Source organism: Sebastes fasciatus, chromosome 20 (genome assembly GCF_043250625.1).
Source record: "Sebastes fasciatus isolate fSebFas1 chromosome 20, fSebFas1.pri, whole genome shotgun sequence".
NCBI classification, from domain to species: Eukaryota; Metazoa; Chordata; class Actinopteri; order Perciformes; family Sebastidae; genus Sebastes; species Sebastes fasciatus.
In genome coordinates this window covers 2972361-2994945 of record NC_133814.1, presented here as the reverse complement: position 1 = coordinate 2994945, position 22585 = coordinate 2972361, and the positions used below count along the sequence as shown (strand labels likewise).

The following is a 22585-nucleotide window of genomic DNA, read 5'->3' as shown; positions in this document are numbered from 1 at the left end:
CAATTAGAAAGCTCCATAAAAAGGGTCAAATGGAAGATATCCCTCCTCTTGAGACAATAAAGGCTGTATTTGGGAGGATGGCGACTAGGAAAAAAATGAACAATCCCACCCCAACGTACACACACAGGACTCTGTACAAGAAGGAAACGTCTGGCTAAACCAATTTACTTTTAATTTTTAATTTACAGAACTTAAATATTGTATTTTTACTGTACTACATTTATTTAAAGCAGCAGTAGGTAGAATTTGAGCAAATATGATTAAAAAAAATAAGTTATTTTTATAAAATAGTCACTATATCCTGACAGTAGTGCATGAGACAGGTAATCTGAGACAAGAAAAAAATCATGTGCCTCTGTGTCCTCTGTGGCATCTGCAAGATTTCCCAGGCCGGAGGAAAACAACCAATCAGAGCTGATCTGGAGCCTTGCCGTCTCTGAGCAGCTGTCAATCACTCGCAAACTCTGATCAAACGGTCAAACTAGGCAGCGCTGATCAAATATGAATCAATGTTCTGTTACTGTAATGCCTATTTCTCGCCTCTACTGTTTTCAGAATCATCTTGTAGTGTACTGTTCAGCTGTAAAATGAGAACGTTTGTATTGAGATCAGTTGAGGAAATACCAAGCACCGCCCACCAGCTGGAGCAAACTTTCTCATTTTACAGCTAAACAGTGCACTACAAGATGATTCTGAAAACATTTGAGGCAAGAAATAGGCATTACAGTAACAGAATATTGATAATATGATCAGCGCTGCCTAGTTTGACCGTTTGGTCGGAGTTTGCGAGTGATTGACAGCTGCCTCCGTTGAATGAACAGCCAATAGGAACGCTCTCTCTCTGAAATGACCTCTGATTGGCCAAAGTCTCCCGTCATGGGTGAGATTTTTTAAAGCCGGAAAACAGCCATGAGGAGGTGCAGAAGTCTCTCAGAACACTTGAATTATGCTGAAAAGTTATTTTGGAATTTTTGCCCAAATGAGGCCAAAACCATTCTGCCTACTGAAACTTTAAAGGAGATATCAGAGGGTCACTAAAGTCATTAGAATTTATCCTCTGTGGACTTTGGACATGTGAAGCAAATTTAATAGCAATCCATCTAATAGCTGTTGAGAGACGCATGCTGCTAGCATGGCTAAAGATATAATGTATTATCACCTTGTAAAATATATTATTATAGATATTATAGCCCTGTACATCCACACAGGTGTTTTGCAGTTCTTGCGGCTGATTTGATCTACTCAGGTTGAAGGAGTGCAGAGCTGTGCTGGGATTTATGTGAGCTCACCAACCTCTATTGTGTAGTGATGGGTGGATGAAGCCTTAAAGCTTTGGGGCTTTCTTTCTTTTTGTTGCGAAGCTGCAGGCACAGTGACACCTGGTGGTCTGCACAACATATAGCCAATCAAGACTGGAGCCAAACCTCAACACTGTGTCAGGGCCAGCTTAACGCATAGGCCAGGGGTCGGCAACCTTTACTATCGAAAGAGCCATTTTAGTCAAAAAAAATAATAAAATCTGTCTGGAGCTGCAAAACATTTGAGCATTGTGATGAAGGTAACACAGTTTATAATCTAAGTATATCGTATATAAGTCTAATGCAGTGAGGACCAAAGTGCAAATGTGCGACGGAGTATTAGGGCCACAATGAGGGAAAAAACATCTGAGATTTCCAGAATAAAGTCATAATTTGATGAGAAAAAAACGTCGTAATATTACGAGCATAAAGCCATAACTTTACGAGAAAAAAGTCGTAATATTACGAGAATAAAGCCATAACTTTATGAGAATAAAGTCGTAATTTTACGAGAATAAAATCATAACATTACAGGAAAAAAAGAAAATAACTCGTAAAATTACTACTTTATAATATTGACTTTATTCTCATAATACTACGACTTTTTTTCTCTTAACCTTTTGACTTTATTCTCATAATATTACAACTTTTTTTCTCATGAACTTTTGACTTTTTTTTTTCGGAATATGACTTTATTCTCGAAATCTCAGATTATTTTTTTTTGTCCTCAATGTGGCCCTCATACTTCGTCGTTCTGTCGTACCATAGACCTACAACAATGATAAATAAAAATGAAAAATGTAAACAATAAACAGTTATTTATTTCCATTTTTATAAATCCACAGGGAGCCACTGGAGAGGGGCTAAAGAGACGCTGAGGCTCCGGAGCTGAAGGTTGCTGACCCTTGGCATAGGCCATAATAGGCAGTCATGTAGGGCGCAACCTTCTTGGGGGCACTGGTTGTCCTCTAAAAAAAGTAATATATTTTTTTTAAAGTCCTTTCTCATTTTCTACAGTGAGGTAGAAAATGAACAAATAAAGAAAGAAATACACTTTTCACCCCTGTAACCCTCTTACTCACTTTTTCATCTGCGATAAAAGTGTAAATTGTAGTGAAACCGACTAAACACTTGGCCAACAATATCAGACACCAGGGTGGGGGCTCCAAATCAGAATTTCGCCAGGGCACCAAAAGGGCTAGAGCCAGCCCTGCACTTTGTTGTTGTTGACTACTTAATACCTATGCTACTTAGAGAATCCTGGAAAGCTGGATAGCCTTTGACGTCTATCATTGTCAATGCAGACTGCACCAGACAATCAGTCTGAAACATGCTGAAAAACTAGCATGAATCTGCTGGACACCACCAGTTCAACTACTCATTCAGTCCGTAGGGGTATTCAACATTGGTTCAAACTTGTATCAATGAGCCAGACAATTTAGAAGAAAGTGTTGTCTGTAATAATAATAATAATGTAGGATTCTCCTCATGGGAAGAGAATGAACAAAATTTGAAGAAAGAAAACTTTGTTTTTTGGTTTCAACAATGTATAGAAGAGCAGGCATGTTGACCTAACTATTGAGTATCAATGTCGAACTACAAGAGCACATACGTCCTCCTAGGGTTCACAATCCTCTAAATCTGTCATTTCAACAACAGAAGAAGTTCAAAAATGTCTCTTCTGCATTAGGATCTGTAGCCACATGGCAATGGTGAAAAATATTCTTGGAACACATTTGCCAGAGAGATGCACCATCTCCCAATTTTAAAATTTGGATTCTAGATCCTGGGTTTGTACGTATCTCTCTTCCGAGGATAATAAAAACAGGTCTTAAGTGACCACATGTAGGCTCTGCAGTGTGTAGCATTTTGGGGGATCTGTTAGCAGATATGGAATATAGTATTCATCGCTATATTTTCATTAGTGTATAATCTCCTGAAAAATAAGAAACATTGTGGTTTCATTAGGTTAGAATGAGCCCTTCATATCTACACAGGGAGCGGGTCCTCTTCACGGAGTCCGCCATGTTTCTACAGTAGCCCACAACGGACAAACCAAACACTGGCTCTAAAGAGAGCCTTCTGCGTTTTTACGTTACCTGAATGCCGTCGTAGTTCTTGAGGGTGGATTGAGATGAGAGGTTTTTGCAGTTGGTTTCAATCTGCAATAAATGTCGCCAAATCCTACACCCTGTACCTTTAAGTCCAAAATTTCACTTTTGGCAGTTTGACAAATATGACTCTGGAGCTTATTCTCCACTAGTAATCAATGTGAGCTCGCTGTGAGCCCATCGAGGTAGGATGCAGAGGCTTCGCAGGCCGTTCACTCTGCAGAGTGCACACCCAACTTCTCTAGAGCTGCGAAGAAAAAAAGCCACGAAGTCCACCACAGAGGGCTGCTGAGAAGGCCTCGAGATGGCTATAGATCAGGAAGGGTGATCCATGGGCCGATGCTGCTGGGATCAACTCCAACTGGGTCACCTGAGCGAGGGTGTATGATGGTGAAACATTGTATCCAAACAAATGTTTCAAATATCCTGCTGTCTATTTCCAACTAAAAAAAACAGACATTCGATCCAACAGGACCAAAAAACATAACCTCCGTAGCAGATATAAACAGAACAGTTGAAAAATGCTTTTATTTCTTTAACATAAATATGCCAAGCATGACTACACATTTGCAAGGAAATGCACCTGTTTCCTCAACTCTGTGTGTGTGTGTGTATGTGTGTGTCTCTCATGATCAATATATTCCATAGGTGTGCTCCTCTCCATCTCTGTATCTGTCCATGTAGCGTAGGGGCTGTCGATGAGGGTATTTGACCTGTGGAGGGTGGTACACTGGAGGCCGGATGAACTCAAACACTGGCTCCCTCATGTCTACAGGGAGAAGACACAGCACACAGGCTTCGTTATTAATAGACGAGCACACACACAAACTTTTGCTCCTAAAATCTAGGAAGAATGAGGAAAATGTGACGAGGCCAAACTTGTGTTTTGTTTGTGAGTATTAGCGTGACTCACTGAGCGTGGTGTGAAAGGTATTGGTGACGGATTCATCCCACTGGCACTGGAAGAAGGCCAAGCCTGCAGGCGTCATGAGCTCCTGGTGCTTCCTGTAGAAATCTATCGTCTTAAATGAACGATCCACCAGAGAATGGCTGAGGGGGGGAGAGACAACACATGCTGCTTAGTGTCTTTGTAGCTATATCAAACATGAACTAACGCACTAATGTTATGCTTGCGAATACAGTTTGCTGAGAAATTTCATGGCCGCTGACAATTGCACACTCTCATGCTTTAAGTCCGGGTCCATCTGCATTCTTTTCTGTTGTTTGCTAATGGAAATGTCCGCTTGCCCGTTAGCAAAAAGCAGTGACGTAGATTACCAAATGAAGCTAATCAATAAGGTTATGAATAATGTGAACGCTAGCACTAACTTAGCACAGCTAAGTTTGGAAATAACAGAAAGGGTTAGTTCAGAGTTTTTGAAGTGGGGTTGTATGTATACTCCCGTGTTCTGCAAGCTAAAATTAAAAGTTTTGTGAATTGAGTCTGGTGGCTTTGAAGAGAGCGATATAACCGATTCAGTTCCTTTACGAAAAGGGCTGTCTGACGGCGAGGTAAAGCGGCAGAAAAACAAATTTTAGCCATCTAAAAAAACCAACAATAATATCAGTTTAAGTTTAGAATATTTTCATTGGTTTACCTTGCCGTCAGACAGACCTTTCTGACGGGGAACTGAAGCCGTTATATCGCTGTCTTCAAAGCCACCAGACTCAATTTACAAAAACAGTAATTTTATTTGCGTTATTGTGTGACTTTCAGATCTAAACCGGGGCGTCCACAGCAGTACATGGCTTAGTTTCCGTGCCAGTACTCCTGTCTGCTTCTAAAAACTAGGAGCATGCCAACCGCAATCTAAGTAACTGTATATAATACACTGACTATAAGGATGTATATATACTATATATGTAGCAGCGTCATCATGCAGAAACCTACGTCAGATCATGTGGGAAAATTTTTTAAGAAGGGCTTGGGAAAATAGCACTTTGACTCTAAAACATACTGTACATATTTCAACCAACATTTTAATGTTTGGATTTGAATATATACGGAACGCCACTTGGAAGCTACAGAATGATAGAAAAAACCCCAAAAAAGAAATAATGATAATAATGCGACACCACAATGTGGTTGAAACACCTGGTTAAATTACATGAAAATGTCCTTTTTCTGAGATGTTTTCAATTTATCACTTCATGCTGGTAAATATCTCACTTCCTGTGGTGGAACATGTTTTGGCGATTGAGTCCAATAACATAATCATGATCATCACAACAGACTATTTGAGCATCACAAGAAAAAACAAGCAAAGTATATTTAAAAGGTAGATATTTGCATGACTAGAAAAAGGAAAAACTCAATTTGATCACTTATCCTATGCAGTAATGAGTGAATGATGTATAGCAGTTTATTTGCACAATTTGCTATTGTTGCTGCTATATTTATGTTTATAATGATGATTATATTTTACTTCATTATTGTTATTCAATTGATTGATTGATCGATTGTTTATTATACAGGGATGAGAGAGTAACAAACAGGAACAAAGAATCTCACTGCCATGTCAATGTGTATGTGTCAATAAACTAAACTTGAACTTGAACTAAGAGCACCAGCTTCCTGTCTGTACGCTGAGTGGATTGCTCACCATGGTGACGGCCTGACATCCTCCTGGAAGTTGACGGGTCCCTCCTGCTTGAAGAGGACATAAATGTAGCGGTGGAAGCCCGTTCCTCTGGCAGGGAAGGGGGGCAGGTAGTGACACAGCTCCTCTCCGGCCTGCACCGCTCCTCCGGGTATGTTCCCTCTACAGAAACACACGGCAAATCTTTGAATATGCAGATGTTGATTAAAACTTTAACTGCTGGACACAAGATGTCTCCTACTTCACTGAAAAGTCCAGGGGTCTCATTTATAAAACAGTGCGAGGGATCCATACTCAAAATGTACGTGCGCACAAGAGCCGAAAATGGGGTGCACCAAAAAAAAAACAGACTTGAAACTGTACGTACGCACACCTGCAGGCAATGTTCATTTATAAACCACAGTCCACCTGGAAATGTGCACACGTGGATCAGCCTCCTATCCTGCCCTCTACACGCCCACATTCAACCATAAATGGTCGATGCAAAGCACCTCATGAATGTTTCTGCATGTGAATGAGCCTGTTGGATCTTTACAGTGAATCACGGCGACTACCGAGAGGAAGACCAAGAAATGTTTTTTTCTGACACAGAGATTGAGGAGCTTGTGGGTGAGGAGGTCTCTGAACACTCGTTCCCTCCTGATTCTGTCATTCACGTAGTCCTCACAGTGCCGGTACGTCCATCATGCAGCATGTTACGAGTGTCACCACTGTGTTTAATGTTTACAGCAGTCGGACTGATCCATTCACAACTTTTCAAAATGATCGTGACAATCAGTAATATCCCCCCACTCTGGATATCATTAGAAAAAATAAGTTTGATAGGTGAACATAATTAATTAATTTATTTAAGTTGTTATGGTGAACTTGTCCTGCATTATGATTGGGACTGATAATGATAATGAGGATATGGAGTGTAACGATTATGTGAGAGCTATCACTGGCTTTATTTCCACACTTTGCTAATTTCCGGGTGGAGGTGACTGGAGGAAGCAGAGTGTGTGTGGCGGTGGCACACTGGAAACAGTGTGATAGTTGCATCGGATAGCTGTTTTCAAATGTCTATGTATACTGTATCTGTCCCTATCTAATAAACCATAAATAAATTAATAAGTCATGTCATGTTCACTGCAGCAATTTATCACACAACACCTTTATGAAAACTAATATCCTACTTGGTGATATCTGCACACTATTAGAAGATGATATTAAAACTATTGGCGCTCTGTTCTGCCATTCTTTAATGCTATTTGATGTAATCTTGGATTTTGAACGTGAATGGTACGTGTTTGTGAGACAGCGCTGATGAGATATTGAGCGGAATTTTTACACGTTAGGGGGTGTGACGAATAAACGACACAAAAATACAAAATGCTCGTCTGTGAATATTCCACCTTGTAAAAACAACTTGGTAAATGTGTATAAAAAAGAGCACACAATGACTTGAAGTACTCACACTAGCCAGTGGACGTATTCTGCCTCATTATCCAGAAGATGCTCATCTGAAAAAGAAGATGAACAATCAATTATATGTGTTGATTTTATTCCTAAAAGGCAATATAGACTGTTGCTGATTATCTCAGTCTGGTGGCCTCCTGTGATAGCTGATGCTCACCTGGACAGGTGAGCAAGAGGGTCCACAGGGAGCCCTCCTCCGCTTCGAAGCTGATTTGAGGGACAGACGCTGCCTGGAGAGAAAAGTACAGCAAAGACAAGGCAAAGAATACGGTCAGAGAAGACATATAAAAGATGGATACAGAGCAGAGAAGTGAATATAATTAAATAGACATGCAGGGAGGGGATGATGTGTTAGAGGACGCAGAGAGGAAGTTTAACTTTAGGTGGCCTTGACCCTTAGATACATCAATTATAGGCTAAAACTTCCAGTCCTTTTACGCACTTCTGTTGGTGTCAGCCGATTCCCATAATGCACTTGGCCACCGTTGTCCTGGCTATAGCAGATGCGGAGTGAGACTTGAGGTAGAAAATATGCCATGGGGAAGAGATCTCTGAAGACCCCGTAGTGGTCTGCCAGTCTCTTTATATGAAACGGACCGCTGCTCTTCTCCCAGCTTTCCTGCACTCGATCCAGAGGGATCTTAACTGGAGAAACAAAGTTAACCAATTTAGTCACTTATCAGTTAAAACGCTTAAAAGGTTAACTTTGGTATTTTTCAACCGTGACCCTATTTTCCCATGTTTTTGTGTCTAATTGACTAACGGGGACAACAATTGCTGAAACTGGTCCAGTATTGAGGGAGAGCGCTGTAACGAGCTGCGAGGGCAAGTGAGCAGCATCAATGCAATGGTATGTCCACTAAAAGTGTGTTTTTTTGCGACTGACTCAGATTGTCATTGTAAGTGTCTGACAACATTATGGAAAGGACCCTACGGAGAGATAAAACATTTTTCTTGCCTTTTGCCTAGATCCAGTCTGTTTGTTATTGTGTCTCGCTCAAGGAGAAGTCTCTTGTGAAATCTTAACATCCGTATACTCTGGCTCAAATAAATTTAATTCAAAGACCTCATCCACATTAGAGATGCTCTGATACCATTTTTTCCTTCCCGATACCGAGTACCAATCAGATACCAGCGTGATAGAAAAAATATATAGTACATGAACAAATACATACAGAGAATGATTGCAATAGAACTTGGCAACACTAGCGCCACCCCTGGAAACGGAAGCATTACATACTCTACATATCGCAGTTTTACTTGTTGGATTTTCCTCTGTGAAATATTGCCAAATGGCTGACATTTCCCTCGCCTTGTTTGCTGTCGTCACATGACAAACTACCTGCAATCAGTTATTTTTCGCTGTTCTTTAACAGTAGTTGCCGTTGGCAGCCATGACACATCCAGGGCGACAGCACAGTGAAGACTAATGTTTTGGAGCGGTGAAGAAGAACTGATTTCTGGTTAAACAAGTTGATTTTTATCTGGGTTAATAAATTATTATATTGGATCATCAGTGACATAGACTGGCGTACTCGCTGATACCCGACACCGAATTTTGGGAAGTATTGGACGCATTTCTGATACTGGTATTGGTATCAGATCAACTCCACATTGTGGAAATCATATAAATATTCAGCCATGACATCGAAAATCTTTTAGATAACACTAAGCTACACTTTCTGTATTCCAACAACAAACTCTGCCCGGCTGGCACTCGCGTTGCCACCATGGATGTATTCCACTATTCCGGCAACACGTCACCTCACCAGATTTCAGAATGAGACTTCTCCTTGAGCGAGACTCTTTCCATAATGTCAGACACTTATAATAACAATCACAATCTGTCATGGCAAAAACAAGCACTTTTAGTGAACGTCAATCTGGTAGAAAATGACGGTGCCAGCTTGCCCCAATAGCACCATATTGCAGCCCGTGAGCAGCTGCTGTCTACTGCTTCTACCTCAATACTGGACCAGTGTCAGAAACTGGTGTCGCTACTAGTCCTTTAGACACAAAAACATGGGAAAATAAAGTCCAGTTTGAAAAATACTGAAGTTACCCTTAAAGTATTCCCTTTATGGTGAGTGAGCTTACAAGTGCGCAGACGAGCAGCCCTCTCCAGCTCAACATTCTTCTTGTTGTCCTTCATCACCTGCTTCCTCTCCCTCACTTCTTTGGTCCTGTTGGGTCGACAGTACGGAAGTCCAATGTCCACTTTCTCCGCACCTGCAACAACACAAGACTAGTTTAAACTGTGACAGCGTACAATTGTTGACCACTGACATGTTTATCACCGTCAACAGCAGCTCCCTCCTTTATTTCTCACCATGCTCAGGATCAGCTTTTTCCACGTAGCTCCTGTAGGTCTTCCACCAGGCAGGCTGGTTCTTTGCCTCCTCAGCTTGTCGGAGGTAACGATTATAGCTGCGATACTTCTCTAATGACTCCAGGTTTTCGACATCTATCTCCTCATTGGGCATAGGACCCAAAGGAGGTATCTGTCTGCAGAGGAATGCTGTTCATGTGGAAACACCCCCAACAGTTAGGTAGTCAAATAGCACTTGTTTCACCTTTCATGTTTGGTTCTCCTTGGGTTTCCTCAAACCAATAGTTCGAACCAATGGAGGAACCCTGAATAATAATAATAATAATAATAATAATAATAATAATAATAATAATAATAATACATTTATTTATATAGCACTTCTCAAAACAGATGTTACAAAGTGCTTCACAAGACAATAAAAGCAGATAAATAAAGTAAAAGATATGGTAACTGCTAAAACAGAAGATCACAGAACATATCAATAATAATAGAAGTGGTAAAATGGTAGGACTAGTTGATAAAACAATTATACAGTATATATACATAAATGTGTATAAATGTACACATGCGTCCAGAAACGGATGTATACCCAGTCTTCTACTTATAGGAATGCTATCCTAAAAAAATGTGTTTTCAAATGTTTATTAAAAGTGGATACAGAGTTAGATGATGAAGTGCATTCCAGAGTTTGGGAGCCCTGACAGCAAAAGCCTGATCGCCTTTTCTCACAATGTGGATCTGGGAACAGCAAGAAGTAGCTGATCAGGTGATCTCGGACCACGTACAGGTGCATAGGGTGTTAAGAGATCCATCATGTGTTCTGGGGTCAGACCAAGTTGTGCTTTAACAGTGAGAAATAACATTTTATTTTATTTATTTATTTTTGAATGGTAGCCGATATGTGAGATAGATACCCCTCTCGTCTCGGATCTCGTTCTTAAGATATATTTCCCTTTGCCGACCACTGCAGCACCAAGTTCACCTTTAATCGTCAGATGTTTCTATGGAGTCTGGCGGAATGTTTCTCCACAGACGAGCAGAGCATGTAGCGGGGTCAGCTTCAACATGATGTAACCGGACAGACATGCTATACTGAAGCCCGGGCACGAACCTCCTTAATGTAAACTCAATATTATTTAGTAATATCGTTACAATACCTGTTGTGACAAATGTCCTCGCATTAGTGACCCCTAAATCTGCTCCAGTTCTCCAGGCAGCGGCACAGACACCGCGCAGCGCCATCTTGGACTGAACCCTTCAGAAGGTACGGTGGTCGAGAGAGGACAAACGAGTCCGTGCGCATTCATGTTTTCTGTAGCTCTTATTAACCCTTAGTCTGCTAGCAGACAATAACACTAACATATCATATGTTACGTCTTATTTATTTTAGCACACCTCTGTCGTACATAATTCAAAAAAGAACATTTATACGTTGTATATACTTTGTGAGTAATTATGTATTACTGTTAAAACAAACAGGACTGTTTGCAATGTTATAATGCGAATAAAGCGAATAAATGAGAGCAGACTGAATATCATTGTTACAAATGTAACACTGTAACAATAACACTGTTCAATGTACTTATTTATCTCACTTATTATTGTAAGTGTTGGTATTATTATTGTTATTGATATTATTATCATGACCTCATCATCGTCATCATCATCTTTATTATTATTCATATTATTAATATATATGTGTATGTATATATACTGTATTATACATATATTTTACTCATTTATTTTCTATTTGTTTTGTTTTTGTTCCCCCTATGCTCTACACATAAAAGGAAGGATATCTGTATGTGTGTATGGATATGTGTGCATGTGTACAGTATGTTTAAGAGTAGATATATGTCATATATGACCATCTAGCATCATTCAATGCCAAACACACACCCATTATCCACATCACACACACACACACACACACACACACACACACATTCTTCAACCTGTTTTTATCCCCTTGTGTTGTTTTTGTTTTGTTTTGTTTTTGTACTTTGTTATTTGTCTTTCTCCGTATAATATATTTTGGTCTTTTTGTTATATATATATATGTCCCTGCACATGTCTTCACTTGTTTTGTAATCACTTTATAACGCGAATAAAGCAAATAAATGAGAGCAGACTGAATATATGTCCCACTGTAACACTAACAGTGTTCAATGTATCAGCGTGTGTTACACGGTTGTAACGACAACGTCGTCTACGAGTCTGTTTACTAGTGTTTTTCGATTTTCCCGACAGCACTTGAAGGCATCGTTTTTGCGTCTGTCGTCATCAGGTAAGCGTCATGTGACGTTATTGTCATCCAGGATCCACACAGATGCTGTGCACGAATGTATTTCTCTGTTGAAGTGGTAAGAATGAATACTGTGTCCTTTTGTGTTATACATAATGTATAGAGTAAAGGTTAGCGCTTAGTTACAGTTAAATCAGCAGATTTGTTTTAATGTGTTGACTGTTATTATGTGTCCTCTCGTCCTACAGTAGCTCACTGAGCTGACTTGATTGCAGGCTAACGTTAGCTAACATTAGCTTCTCCTTCCACTCAGCTGAGTTACTGTGTGCTACTGTAGACCTCGTTAGCATCTGGACTGAGACTTGTGTTGCTGCTGTGCTGTGCCTTTGCTGTTGCACAGTCTGATAACTGGCTCTAACACACATTTAATGATATTTTTTCTGCCTTTCTGAGAGACTGTTTCTATATAAAGGGCTTAAATGTGATATGAACCTGTTAATACAGTGATGATAAGGCAGTTACATTACTGCTATGATGTATCTTTATCTTTTATTCAGATCTCCATTAGCTGTGGCTGAAGCCCAGCTATTCTTCCTGGAGTCCACTTAAATCACTTTGAACTGTTAGGCTACATTTCAGTACACAATCACATTACAATCTTTACCAACAATGACCACAACAACAAAACACAGCAACAAAACACAACAACAAAACACAGCAACAAAACACAGCAACAAAACACAGCAATATTCAGGACACAACCCAACACACAACACAGGACCTATAGGTTCTAGTTAATACTATTCACAGAGTGCAGAGGTAAATATGACTCATTAGTGGTTGGACCATAGCATATTATGTCAAAATACGAAATCATACCAAAACAAGAAAGCAACAACTTATTTTACCATATGTATTAACGGGACTTTGTATTTATCCAACATTAAACCTTTTTATGATTTGATGTTGGCTAAATATCAGCAGACACAGAGAGCTGTTCAGCTAGGAGATGTTTTTTCAATAATATTTGTAATAGATTTTTGCTATTTTCTTGGCAGATTATTCCATTTCACCATTGCTCTGTACACTACAGTACTTTTCAACATGTTAGTTTTCACCTTCGGAAGTGTGAATCTTCCTTCAGTGGCATGCCTGGTACTGTACTCATGTTCATCACAACTGAAGCGTAATTGATTATATAATACCCTTGGCAATTTAGTTACCGATATGTTTCTAATTAAATTAAGCAACGATGCAGTAAATCTGTCTTTTACTTTTAACCATGATAGACTGATATGCATTTCATCGACACTGCTGCTCTGGTATGGATATGATCCACTGATCTGTTCAACTTCCATCACATCATGACCAACCTCTTCTTTTTTTCTTACAGAGATGTCTGCTCTCCCTGCAGAGATGGAGCCTCACAATCAAAACCTGACCTGCATCATATGCCTGGACCATTACCGGATCCCTGTGACCATCCCCTGCGGTCACACCTTCTGTCAAAGCTGCATCACCATTCACTGGGACACCAAGAGCAAGGCTGGTATCGGAGCTCATTGCCCCATCTGCAAGGCGGAGTTTGACACCAGGCCCATTCTCAAGCGTAATGTGTCCATGTCAGTCTTGACTGAGGCTGCAAACAGCACAGGCCACCCCTGTAGAGAGTCGCTCATGAGGGCAGGCGAAGGGGCGAGAGCCATGCTGCTGTGCGACCGCCACAAAAAGCCTCTGGTTTATTACTGCAAGCAGTGCAAGATGTCTGTGTGCTGCGAGTGTGGCATCTCCGAATGCGGGAACCACGAGAAGGTCATGTTGGAGGCAGAGAGGGAAGTTCAAGAGGTATAGTAACCCACAGCTGCTCAGCTGCTATTGTAATAGTCCAGTTATGACACTGTCCACTTTACTCCAGCATCACCGCGATTGTGACTGTGTAAAGTGTCTAAACTTGACGTGTGTTCTCTACAGCTGCTGCTGGAAAGGAAGAGTAAGGAGGTGGGGAAACTGGCTGAAGAGACGCAGAAAAGTATAAACGACTTGACTGAGAATATCAGTCAGGCTAAGGTAAACCCCCCAATTTGAGCTTGTCCCTCTGTGAAAGTAGGCTAAAGGCATCACTATGCTTCAAACTAACAGGTTTTCCCAACCTGTCAGATAGGTGTCATAACTCAAAGAGTAGTCAACTCTTACTATGTTACTAAGAGTAGTCAACTCTTACTATGTTTCTAAGAGATCGTTCGAAAGAAACGCAGCAAAGGTGCCCATTTGGATGCCCCTATGGTCGATAAAACATAATGAAGTGCCCTCTTGGTGCCCTTCTAGTGGAGTAAATATCATGAAGTGCCCTCTGGGTGCCTTTCTAGTGGAGAAAACAGGATGAAGTGCCCTCTTCTAGTGGAGTAAACATCATGAAGTGCCCTCTTCTAGTGGATTAAACATCATGAAGTGCCCTCTGGGTGCCTTTCTAGTGGAGTAAACATCATGAAGTGCCCTCTTCTAGTGGAGTAAACATCATGATGTGCCCTCTTCTAGTGGAGTAAACATCATGAAGTGCCCTCTGGGTGCCTTTCTAGTGGATTAAACATCATGAAGTGCCCTCTGGGTGCCTTTCTAGTGGAGAAAACAGGATAAAGTGTCCTCTTGGATGCCCCTCCAGTAGAGAAAATGAGCTGCGGTGCACTAATGGGTCCCTTTTTAAATGGAGAAAATGTGATGTAGTGCCATATAGGCTGCCCTACATGCTAGAAAACTTTCTGCACGCTGGTGCCCCATCGCATGCAGCAGGTGCCCTTTTTATTTTTTTCGCCCCTGCCCCTCAGACAGCCCGAGTCCGCCACTGGCTGCAGCAGAAGCTTGATATCATTGTGGATAAATAATAATAAAAAAAAGGCCGGGAGCAAAGAATAAGGACCGGACACCATTAACCAGATTTCTCAAAGCAGGTGTGCGATTCTACATTTTCCATCAACAGGTGACTCTTCAGCAGACTTCCACCTGGGTCAGTGTCAAGTTCTCCAGCTTGATTAAAATACTGGCTGACAAGCAGCAGGATACAGAGCTCTCTACCGAGGAGCAGAAAGAAGCTGCCATCACGGAGGCGGAGGCACGGCTAGCTGAACTCAAGGAGCGCTCCCAGATACTCCGAGAGAGCCAGGGACAGATAGCAGCTGTTCTTAACCTCTCTGACACAGAGCTCATCAAGGTTTGTAGCCCTGCCTTTACACTATCATTTAGCTTAAAGGGGATAGCTTAAAGGGTGTTTTGAAGTGGGGTTGTATGAGGTACTTATCCATAGTCAGTGTACTACCTACAGTAGACGATGGTCTGGCAGGAGTTACCGCACAGGAGCAAAGCAATGTACTGCTGTGGGCGGGGGCAGCAAAACTTATTTTAGACACCTAAAAGAAAGGCTCTCCTAAAAAAAATCCATATCAGTTTAAAGAGTGCACTATACTGTATTTACAATATTTTCACTGCTTTACCTTACTGTCAGACAGCCCTTTCCGACTGGGAGCTGAAGCCGTTGTATCCATCTATGCTGAAGCCACCAGACTCCATTTAAAAAAAAAAGTAAATTTTTCCCCGCAGAACACAAGAGTTGCTGATCCACCACTGCCTTGATCTGTTAGCTTGTTTGTGCTATTGTGTGACTTCGGTGAATACGAACTAACCAAAGTCACACAATAACACAAACAAACTAACCGATCGAGGCAGCGGTAGACCAGTTACCCCCGTGTTCTGCGAGGTAAAATTACAGGTTTTTTCAATGGAGTCTGGTGGCTTTGGTGAGAGCATAGATGCAGCTGGTGTTCCCCATCGGAAAGGGCTGTCTGACGGCATGATAAAGCGGTGGAAATATTCTAAGTATAGCGTACACTTAAATGGATATAGATTTCTTTAGGTGAGCCTTCCTTTTAGGTGTCTAAAATATGTTTTGCTGCAGCCCCAGTCCACAGAAGTACATTGCTTTGCTTCCGTGCAGTAACTCCTGTCTGCTTCTCCAATATAGGGGCGGTAATACTGAAGGTAATACACTGACTATGGATAAGTACCTCATACAACCCCACTTCAAAACACCGGAACTATCCCTTTAATAGAAAGAGTGTAATGTAACACTACGACTATATTGCAGTCAGACAGAAACAGTCAGATGCCCTCATCTACAAACACGAGGGGAAGAATATCATCAACCGCCAGATATTCAAGATCTTCTTTCAAATGCACATCTCTTCACAGGAATCAATGGTCATAGAAGTTCCACGTTTCCAAGATATCCCCACAGATGTAACGTCAAACCTTCAAGAGCGATTAAACGGCGTCACAGAAGTCCTGTCCCGAGTCTCCAAGCTGGTGTCTGAAGACCTCGAGAAAGCCGTGAGCGCCGCCATGGGTCCGGACAAAGATGGTAATGTGCCCTCAGGAATGATGTCCCCTTCTTCAGCAGTTGGTTCCCCAATGTTTGCTCCCGTGTTCTCAAGCTTGTCGTTGGGTCTCCAGGTTCTCCTCAGGATAAGAGGCCGGTCCTAGCTGTGGTTCCCAGTCCGGCTGCTCCATGCCACCCTGGTGGGAAGGAGGGCCTCAGTGCTTGTAAGTCCTTTCCAACATTTTAGACTGTTTTTGTTCCAAGTGTTTACCTGATTCTCTGGTTCTTCTGGATGTAATTCATTTGCAAAAGTGCAGCAGGGAAATAAGCTTCAGTGCTTTGATGACATTAATTATGAGATTTCTGATTCCTTTCTTCCTCATTACAGACCGGTGCGCTCTGACCTTTGACCCTCGCACAGCCAACGGGCACCTGTCTCTGTCCCAGGAGAACCGGAGGGCGGAGCACCTGATCTCCGGGCCACGTCCCGTCACAGCCAACGAAGCGCGCTTCGACCACACCTGGCAGGTGCTCTGCTTCCAGGGCTTCACCAACGGACAGCACTACTGGGAGCTGGAGGTGTCCAAGCCCTGGGCCTACCTCGGGGTAAAGAGCCACGCATGTTTGTGTTTGTACACTGTTCTTTTGAGAGTGGTTCGTTAAAGTTCCGATTGTCACGGAAATTAGCCAAGCCAAGTTGAACAGGAATCATGATACGACATTAAAGGGACAGTTCAGCCCCAAATCAAAAATACATGTTTCCTCTCACCTGTAGTGCTGTTTATCAAACTACATAGTTCTGGTGTGAGTTGCTGAGTGTTGGAGATATCGGCCGTAGAGATGTCTGCCTTCTCTCTATTATAGTGGAACTAGATGGGACTCGGCTTGTGGTGCTCAAAGCTCCAAAAAATACATTTGAAAAACTCAACAGCGACGACTCTTTCCAGAAATCATGACCCGGTTACTCAAGATTATCCACAGACCTTGTTGTGAGCAGTTTCATGTAGGAACTATTTTCTATCTAATGAACTGCACCCGTCAACCGTATCACTGTGCAGAAGCTAGCTCACCTAGCACCACTGAGCTAGCTAACGTTACAGCTCAGCCGAGGAGGACGCCATTAAACTTTACAATCTCAAGTAGTCACAAGCTCTCGTCCATGAGTAGATGCACGCTTCCTTCTACACGGTGATACATTTGGCAGGTGTAGTTCGGTAGATAAAAAATAGTTCCTACATGAAACTTCTCACAACAAGATCTGAGGATAATCTTGAGTAACCGGGTCATGATTTCTGGAAAGAGTCGTCGCTGTTGAGTTTTTCAAATGTATTTTTTGGAGCTTTGAGCACCACAAGCCGAGTCCCATCTAGTTTCATTATATTGGAGAGAAGGCAGACATCTCTACGGCCGATATCTCCAACACTCTGCAACTCACATCAGAACAGGTAAGAGGACAAATATGTATTTTTTTTATTTTGGGGTGAACTGTCCCTTTAACACAGTATCTGAAAGGAACTGTTACAATGAAAATCATATAAACTAGCAAAATTCCTAAATATATACTCCCTATTCTAGAGCCAGCCCAGAGCCAAAAGTTAGCTTTGAGGGCAAAGTCTGACAAACTTCAAAGATAAAAGAGTTTATAACTGCCATATACAAATCTGACAAACATGTAGAACCACTTGGGTGGTCATTTTGGATGACCCATTACCTTTTTTCTCATTAATACTGGCATTGCTGCATAACAAAATAGCACTTAAAGGTGCTAAATTCAAAATTCTGAGCATTTCTATTGCCTCCGCACGGCTCTCAACATGGCGACGACTAAGCTGGCAGCTCACGGCTAACGGTGCTAACGGTGCAAACGACGGCAACAGTGCTGACAGAGCAGGGGAACTGGAGGATGGGCGCTACGCTTCCGCAACGGCGCAGACGGTCGGGACAGCATTATCAGCTGTGACCGCCGTATGGGAGCAGTGCAGAGCTGCGGCCGTGAGCTAGCCAATGGGGCACGCTCGCATGCACGAACACGCACTAAAAGTCACGTGCAGAGAAGCTCGGATTACAGCGCACACACACACACACACACACACACACACACACACAGGAAGAGGGAGATATCTTTGCATAGACAATAGTTGTTTGCTGCTATATTAATGCTCTGAATATCGTATAGAGGACCTTTAATTCTTTTTGCAGCAATACTAAAACTAAGAATCTACAGCCATGCAGCTCCATAACAGCTCTGTGACCGTCTATAGTTAGGCATAGCAGTGCTTTGAGCTAAATGCTAACATCAGCATGCTAACATGCTCCAAATGACCATGATAGCATGCTGGTGTTTGGTGTAAAATGTTTATCACGTTGACCATCTTAGTTTAGCATGTTAGCGCTAAACACAAAGCACAGCTAAGACGGATTAGTTTTGCAGGTATTTGGTCATAAAGCAAAGTATTGGACAAATTAAAATTTTGACCTGATGATGGCGCTAGAGGAAAAGTCAGGGGATCAGTCAAGTTATTATAATTTATCCTTTTAGGCAGTCTGTTGGTTCACTACTTTGTTCAGACTGAAATATCTCAACAGCTACTGGATGGATTGCCATGACATGTAGTATAGACATTCATGGCTATCAGAGAAATGACTTTAGTGACTTTTCCTCTCATCAGGTAACCTACGAGACCATCCCCAGGAAGGAGAAGGGCAAGAGGTGCATGGTGGGTATGAACGAACTGTCCTGGAGCCTGCAGCTGGACGAGCACCAGCTCAGCGCCTGGCACAACGGCCGGCGGGAGACCCTGGCCGGCCACTCGCAGCACAGCCGCATCGGCATGCTGCTGGACTACGAGGCGGGGACGCTCACGTACTACGGAGACGGGCAGACCAGGCTCCACGCCTTCCACTGTGCCTTCAGCCAGGAGCTGTTCCCTGCCTGCTGGATAGGAGAGGGGGTCAGCATCACCCTCTGCTCCACATGAGCTGACTCATACAGAGAAGGAAGAGAAGCACTATCAAACATGGGCACTAGCTGACTCAACGTAGAGGATCCCCCTTAATCATTTCTGAGGTTTTTTAATTATTTTTTTTGTCTTTACAATGACTGCCTTCCTCTACATTGTTTTAAGCAGGAGCACTGACTGTAACGGGCCTTCTCCCCCTTCACGTCACTACTTACCACAACAATAACAGAGCTAAGGAAATGGTGACAATCTCTGGTGCTAAATGGCCATATAGCACTACAAAGTATGTATGAAATAACCTTCAATTTTAGATAGATGTCTGCTTTCAGCTAGGAAAAGACTACTCAACTCAGTATGTCAGATTATTGTATTTTCACTACACAAAATTGAATTTCCTCGTTCACACCCATTACAGGTGGTTGGGCCGACAGGCAAACAAGACATTATAGAAGACTTCGAGTTAGAAACCAGAGAGTTTCTGAGAAAGAGATGAGTACGGCGGTGTCAGTTCATCCATCGTGTTTTTGAGAGTGTTGGACTACAACTAAACTGGCTACTCCTGCTTTGTTTTCCTTAACCCTTAGTGTTAAAGCTAGGGTTGGTAATATAAGGAAACTAGGAAGAGTACGCTAGATTTTTAAAATGACCCAACCGAAAAACCCAGCCAGTGTTTTCCAATGAAAGTAGCGAGCAGCACTAGCTCCAGAAGTCTCTAAATCAAGCAAGAAAGTCACAAGGGGTGCATCCCAAGTCTCTTAATTGCATCCACTTTTCCTTCACTCGCGTCTCTTCCTTGCGAGAAAACATGCGAGGAGAGAGGAAACGAGGAAATAGGTTTTTAGAGACATGAGACGTCCTTTCCCCTGTGAACGTTTCACTCCGGTCTGAAACTCCAGGGATGTTGACATGTATCAAATCAGTCCGATCAGCTGCAGCATCCAATCAATAACTGATATCCAATAATGGGGCGTGTCGGTCGGTAAAAGATTTCCGTGAAGGCTGCTCTCGTGTATCCTCGCTCATGGCTCCTCAGAGATCCCTCCTCGCTCCTCGTTCCTCCATGCAGAAATAAGAGACGGTCTTCAAGATGGCACACCAGAACAACTTCCTGTTCAAGTGAGGATCGAGAAGCGAGGAAATGACAAATAAGAGACTTGAGATGCACCCTAAGTCGGCAACACTGTCAGTCCGTCCCTTCAGGCCTCCCTCCAAATGCCACTCCCCCAAAATGATCATTATGAACAACGAACATGGCTATTATTGGTACTCACAGCTGTCAAGCTAGCAGCTTGTGGAAGACTCCAGTGATGTGCAGTGAGTGCATGCAGATAGGCAGGCAGGTATGTTTGATTTATTGATTGCTGTCGGGATGTAATGAGAATTTCAACAAATATAACAAAAATGTTTTTGAAGATTACCAACCCTAGCTTTAATACGAGTGACATTTGGCTGGTCTGACAAATACATAACCTTGAAAGGGTAACCGTGTGTACTGCCAACTTACGTTACACACATGTGAGATTATACTGTGCCCGACTCTTGTTTGCTTTGAAGAAAGAGTTCATCATTTTTGGGAGATTTGCTTATTCGCTTTCTTGCTGAGAGTTAGATGAGACGTTCGATACCACTCTCCAAACATGGGGTTTTATCAATCTTCTCTCTCTGCAAGAAAGTCAATTTCCTCCTGGGATCAGAGCCTCTACACACGCATACAAGAAGTCATAGCAGTACAATAAGTATAAGAGAGAAAGGGACCTTTTTGCTCTGTTGTGGGAAGATTTGTTGAGGAATTGCTAAAGCAGAACTTAACACATCGCTCTTATTGTTTGAAAATCTGGCAAATCTGGTTATACTTGAATTTTGAAAATTTTAAGTTCAAGTATAGGAAATATAGTAAAAAAAATTGTGCTCATGTGTAACTTTTTTGACTCTGGGTGGAATTCAATCCACAGAAGGATGTGAGCCAGTTCATAATTTGGTGCGTACAGGACAATAAACCACTTCAGGGTACAGTGAATATAATTCATTTTATGAGATGTCCTGTTAAAAATACAACCCCCTCCGTTGTACCATAAGCGATGTAGGTGAAACCAAATGGTTGTGGGCTGTACATCACTACTGAGAATACAGAACTGAAGACAGATCACTGTTTTTTATCATCTTGGGATCTCAGCATGAATGCACAAACAAATGGCCCTGCCTGTACAGTCTTAAACCTGTGATGCTGACAGTGTTGTGATGGAATCTGCTGTACTGTACAGATGTTTTTAATGGGCTTTTGGCCTTTTAAAAAAAAAAAAAAAATGATGAGCACTTAAGAGGGCATCGCTGTGACCTTTGGAATGTCGAGGTACTCGAGGCTCAGGACATCACGCGTCAGTCTTTGGGAAAACTGCTGTGGATTTTGCACAAAGTTGTCAGAGAGCGCAGATGACAACTACTGACTCTTGAGAAGGGAAAAGCACATTTCTCAGCCCGATGACATAAAACATAATCCCTCCTGCTGACTCTGGAATATGTTTATGATAAAGGGATAGTTCGGGTGTTTTGAAGTGGGAGGTAACTTATCCATAGTCGGTGTATTACCGACAGTAGACGACGGTCGGCACGCCCCCAGTTTGGAGAAACAGAAAGGAAGCAAAGCAATGTACTGCTGTGGACGGGGGCAGCAGTAAAACGTATTTCAGCCACCTAAAAAAATCTGTTTAAATGTAACGTTTTACCTTACAGTGTTTCCGATTGGGAACTGAAGCCGTTATCTATGCTCTCGCCAAAGCAACCAGACTCCATTGAAAAAAGTATAATTTTACCTCGCAGAACTCAGGAGTTTCTGGTCTACCGTTGCTTCGATCGGTTAGTTTGTTTGTGTTATTGTGTGTCTTTGGTTCTTTTGGGTTTATCAAAGTCACACAATAGCACAAACAAACTAAACTATCGAGTCAGCGGTAGACCAGCAACCCCCTCTTCTCCAACCTGTAAAATTAAATGTTTTCTCAATGGAGTCTGGTGGCTTTGGCGAGAGCATAGATGGATGTAACGGCTTCAGCTCCCCGTTGGAAAGGGCTGTCTGACAGCAAGATAAAGCTGTGAAAGTAATCTAAATATGGCGTACAGTTAAACTTTTTAGGTGCCCTTCTCCCGTGCCGGTACTCCTGTCTGTTTCTCCTAACTGGGGGCGTGCCGACCGTCATCTACTGTAGGTAATACACTGACTACGG

At 42.1% G+C, this 22585-nt stretch overlaps 2 protein-coding genes across 3 annotated transcripts; one reads left to right on the top strand and one right to left on the bottom strand.

The window, feature by feature from the left end:
- Positions 1-3919: 3919 nt before the first annotated feature.
- Positions 3920-11108, bottom strand: mrpl38 (mitochondrial ribosomal protein L38). Its single transcript, XM_074621008.1, has 9 exons — positions 10954-11108; positions 9797-9985; positions 9565-9696; positions 7910-8112; positions 7625-7697; positions 7466-7511; positions 6013-6171; positions 4323-4459; positions 3920-4178 (listed from the first exon to the last, which is right to left on the bottom strand). Exons 1-9 carry the CDS (start codon positions 11036-11038, stop codon positions 4042-4044), a joined length of 1161 nt encoding a protein of 386 aa, XP_074477109.1. The 5' UTR covers positions 11039-11108; the 3' UTR covers positions 3920-4041.
- Positions 11109-12081: 973 nt separating this feature from the next.
- trim65 (tripartite motif containing 65) lies at positions 12082-20770 on the top strand. Of its 2 annotated transcripts, none has more exons than XM_074621006.1 (8): positions 12082-12156; positions 13435-13886; positions 14013-14108; positions 15016-15246; positions 16281-16449; positions 16542-16631; positions 16796-17013; positions 19077-20770. In XM_074621006.1, exons 2-8 carry the CDS (start codon positions 13437-13439, stop codon positions 19383-19385), a joined length of 1563 nt encoding a protein of 520 aa, XP_074477107.1. In that variant the 5' UTR covers positions 12082-12156; positions 13435-13436; the 3' UTR covers positions 19386-20770. The 2 variants fall into 2 exon arrangements, with proteins under 2 accessions (XP_074477107.1, XP_074477108.1); XM_074621007.1 differs by having other exon boundaries at positions 12102-12159.
- Positions 20771-22585: the final 1815 nt, after the last annotated feature.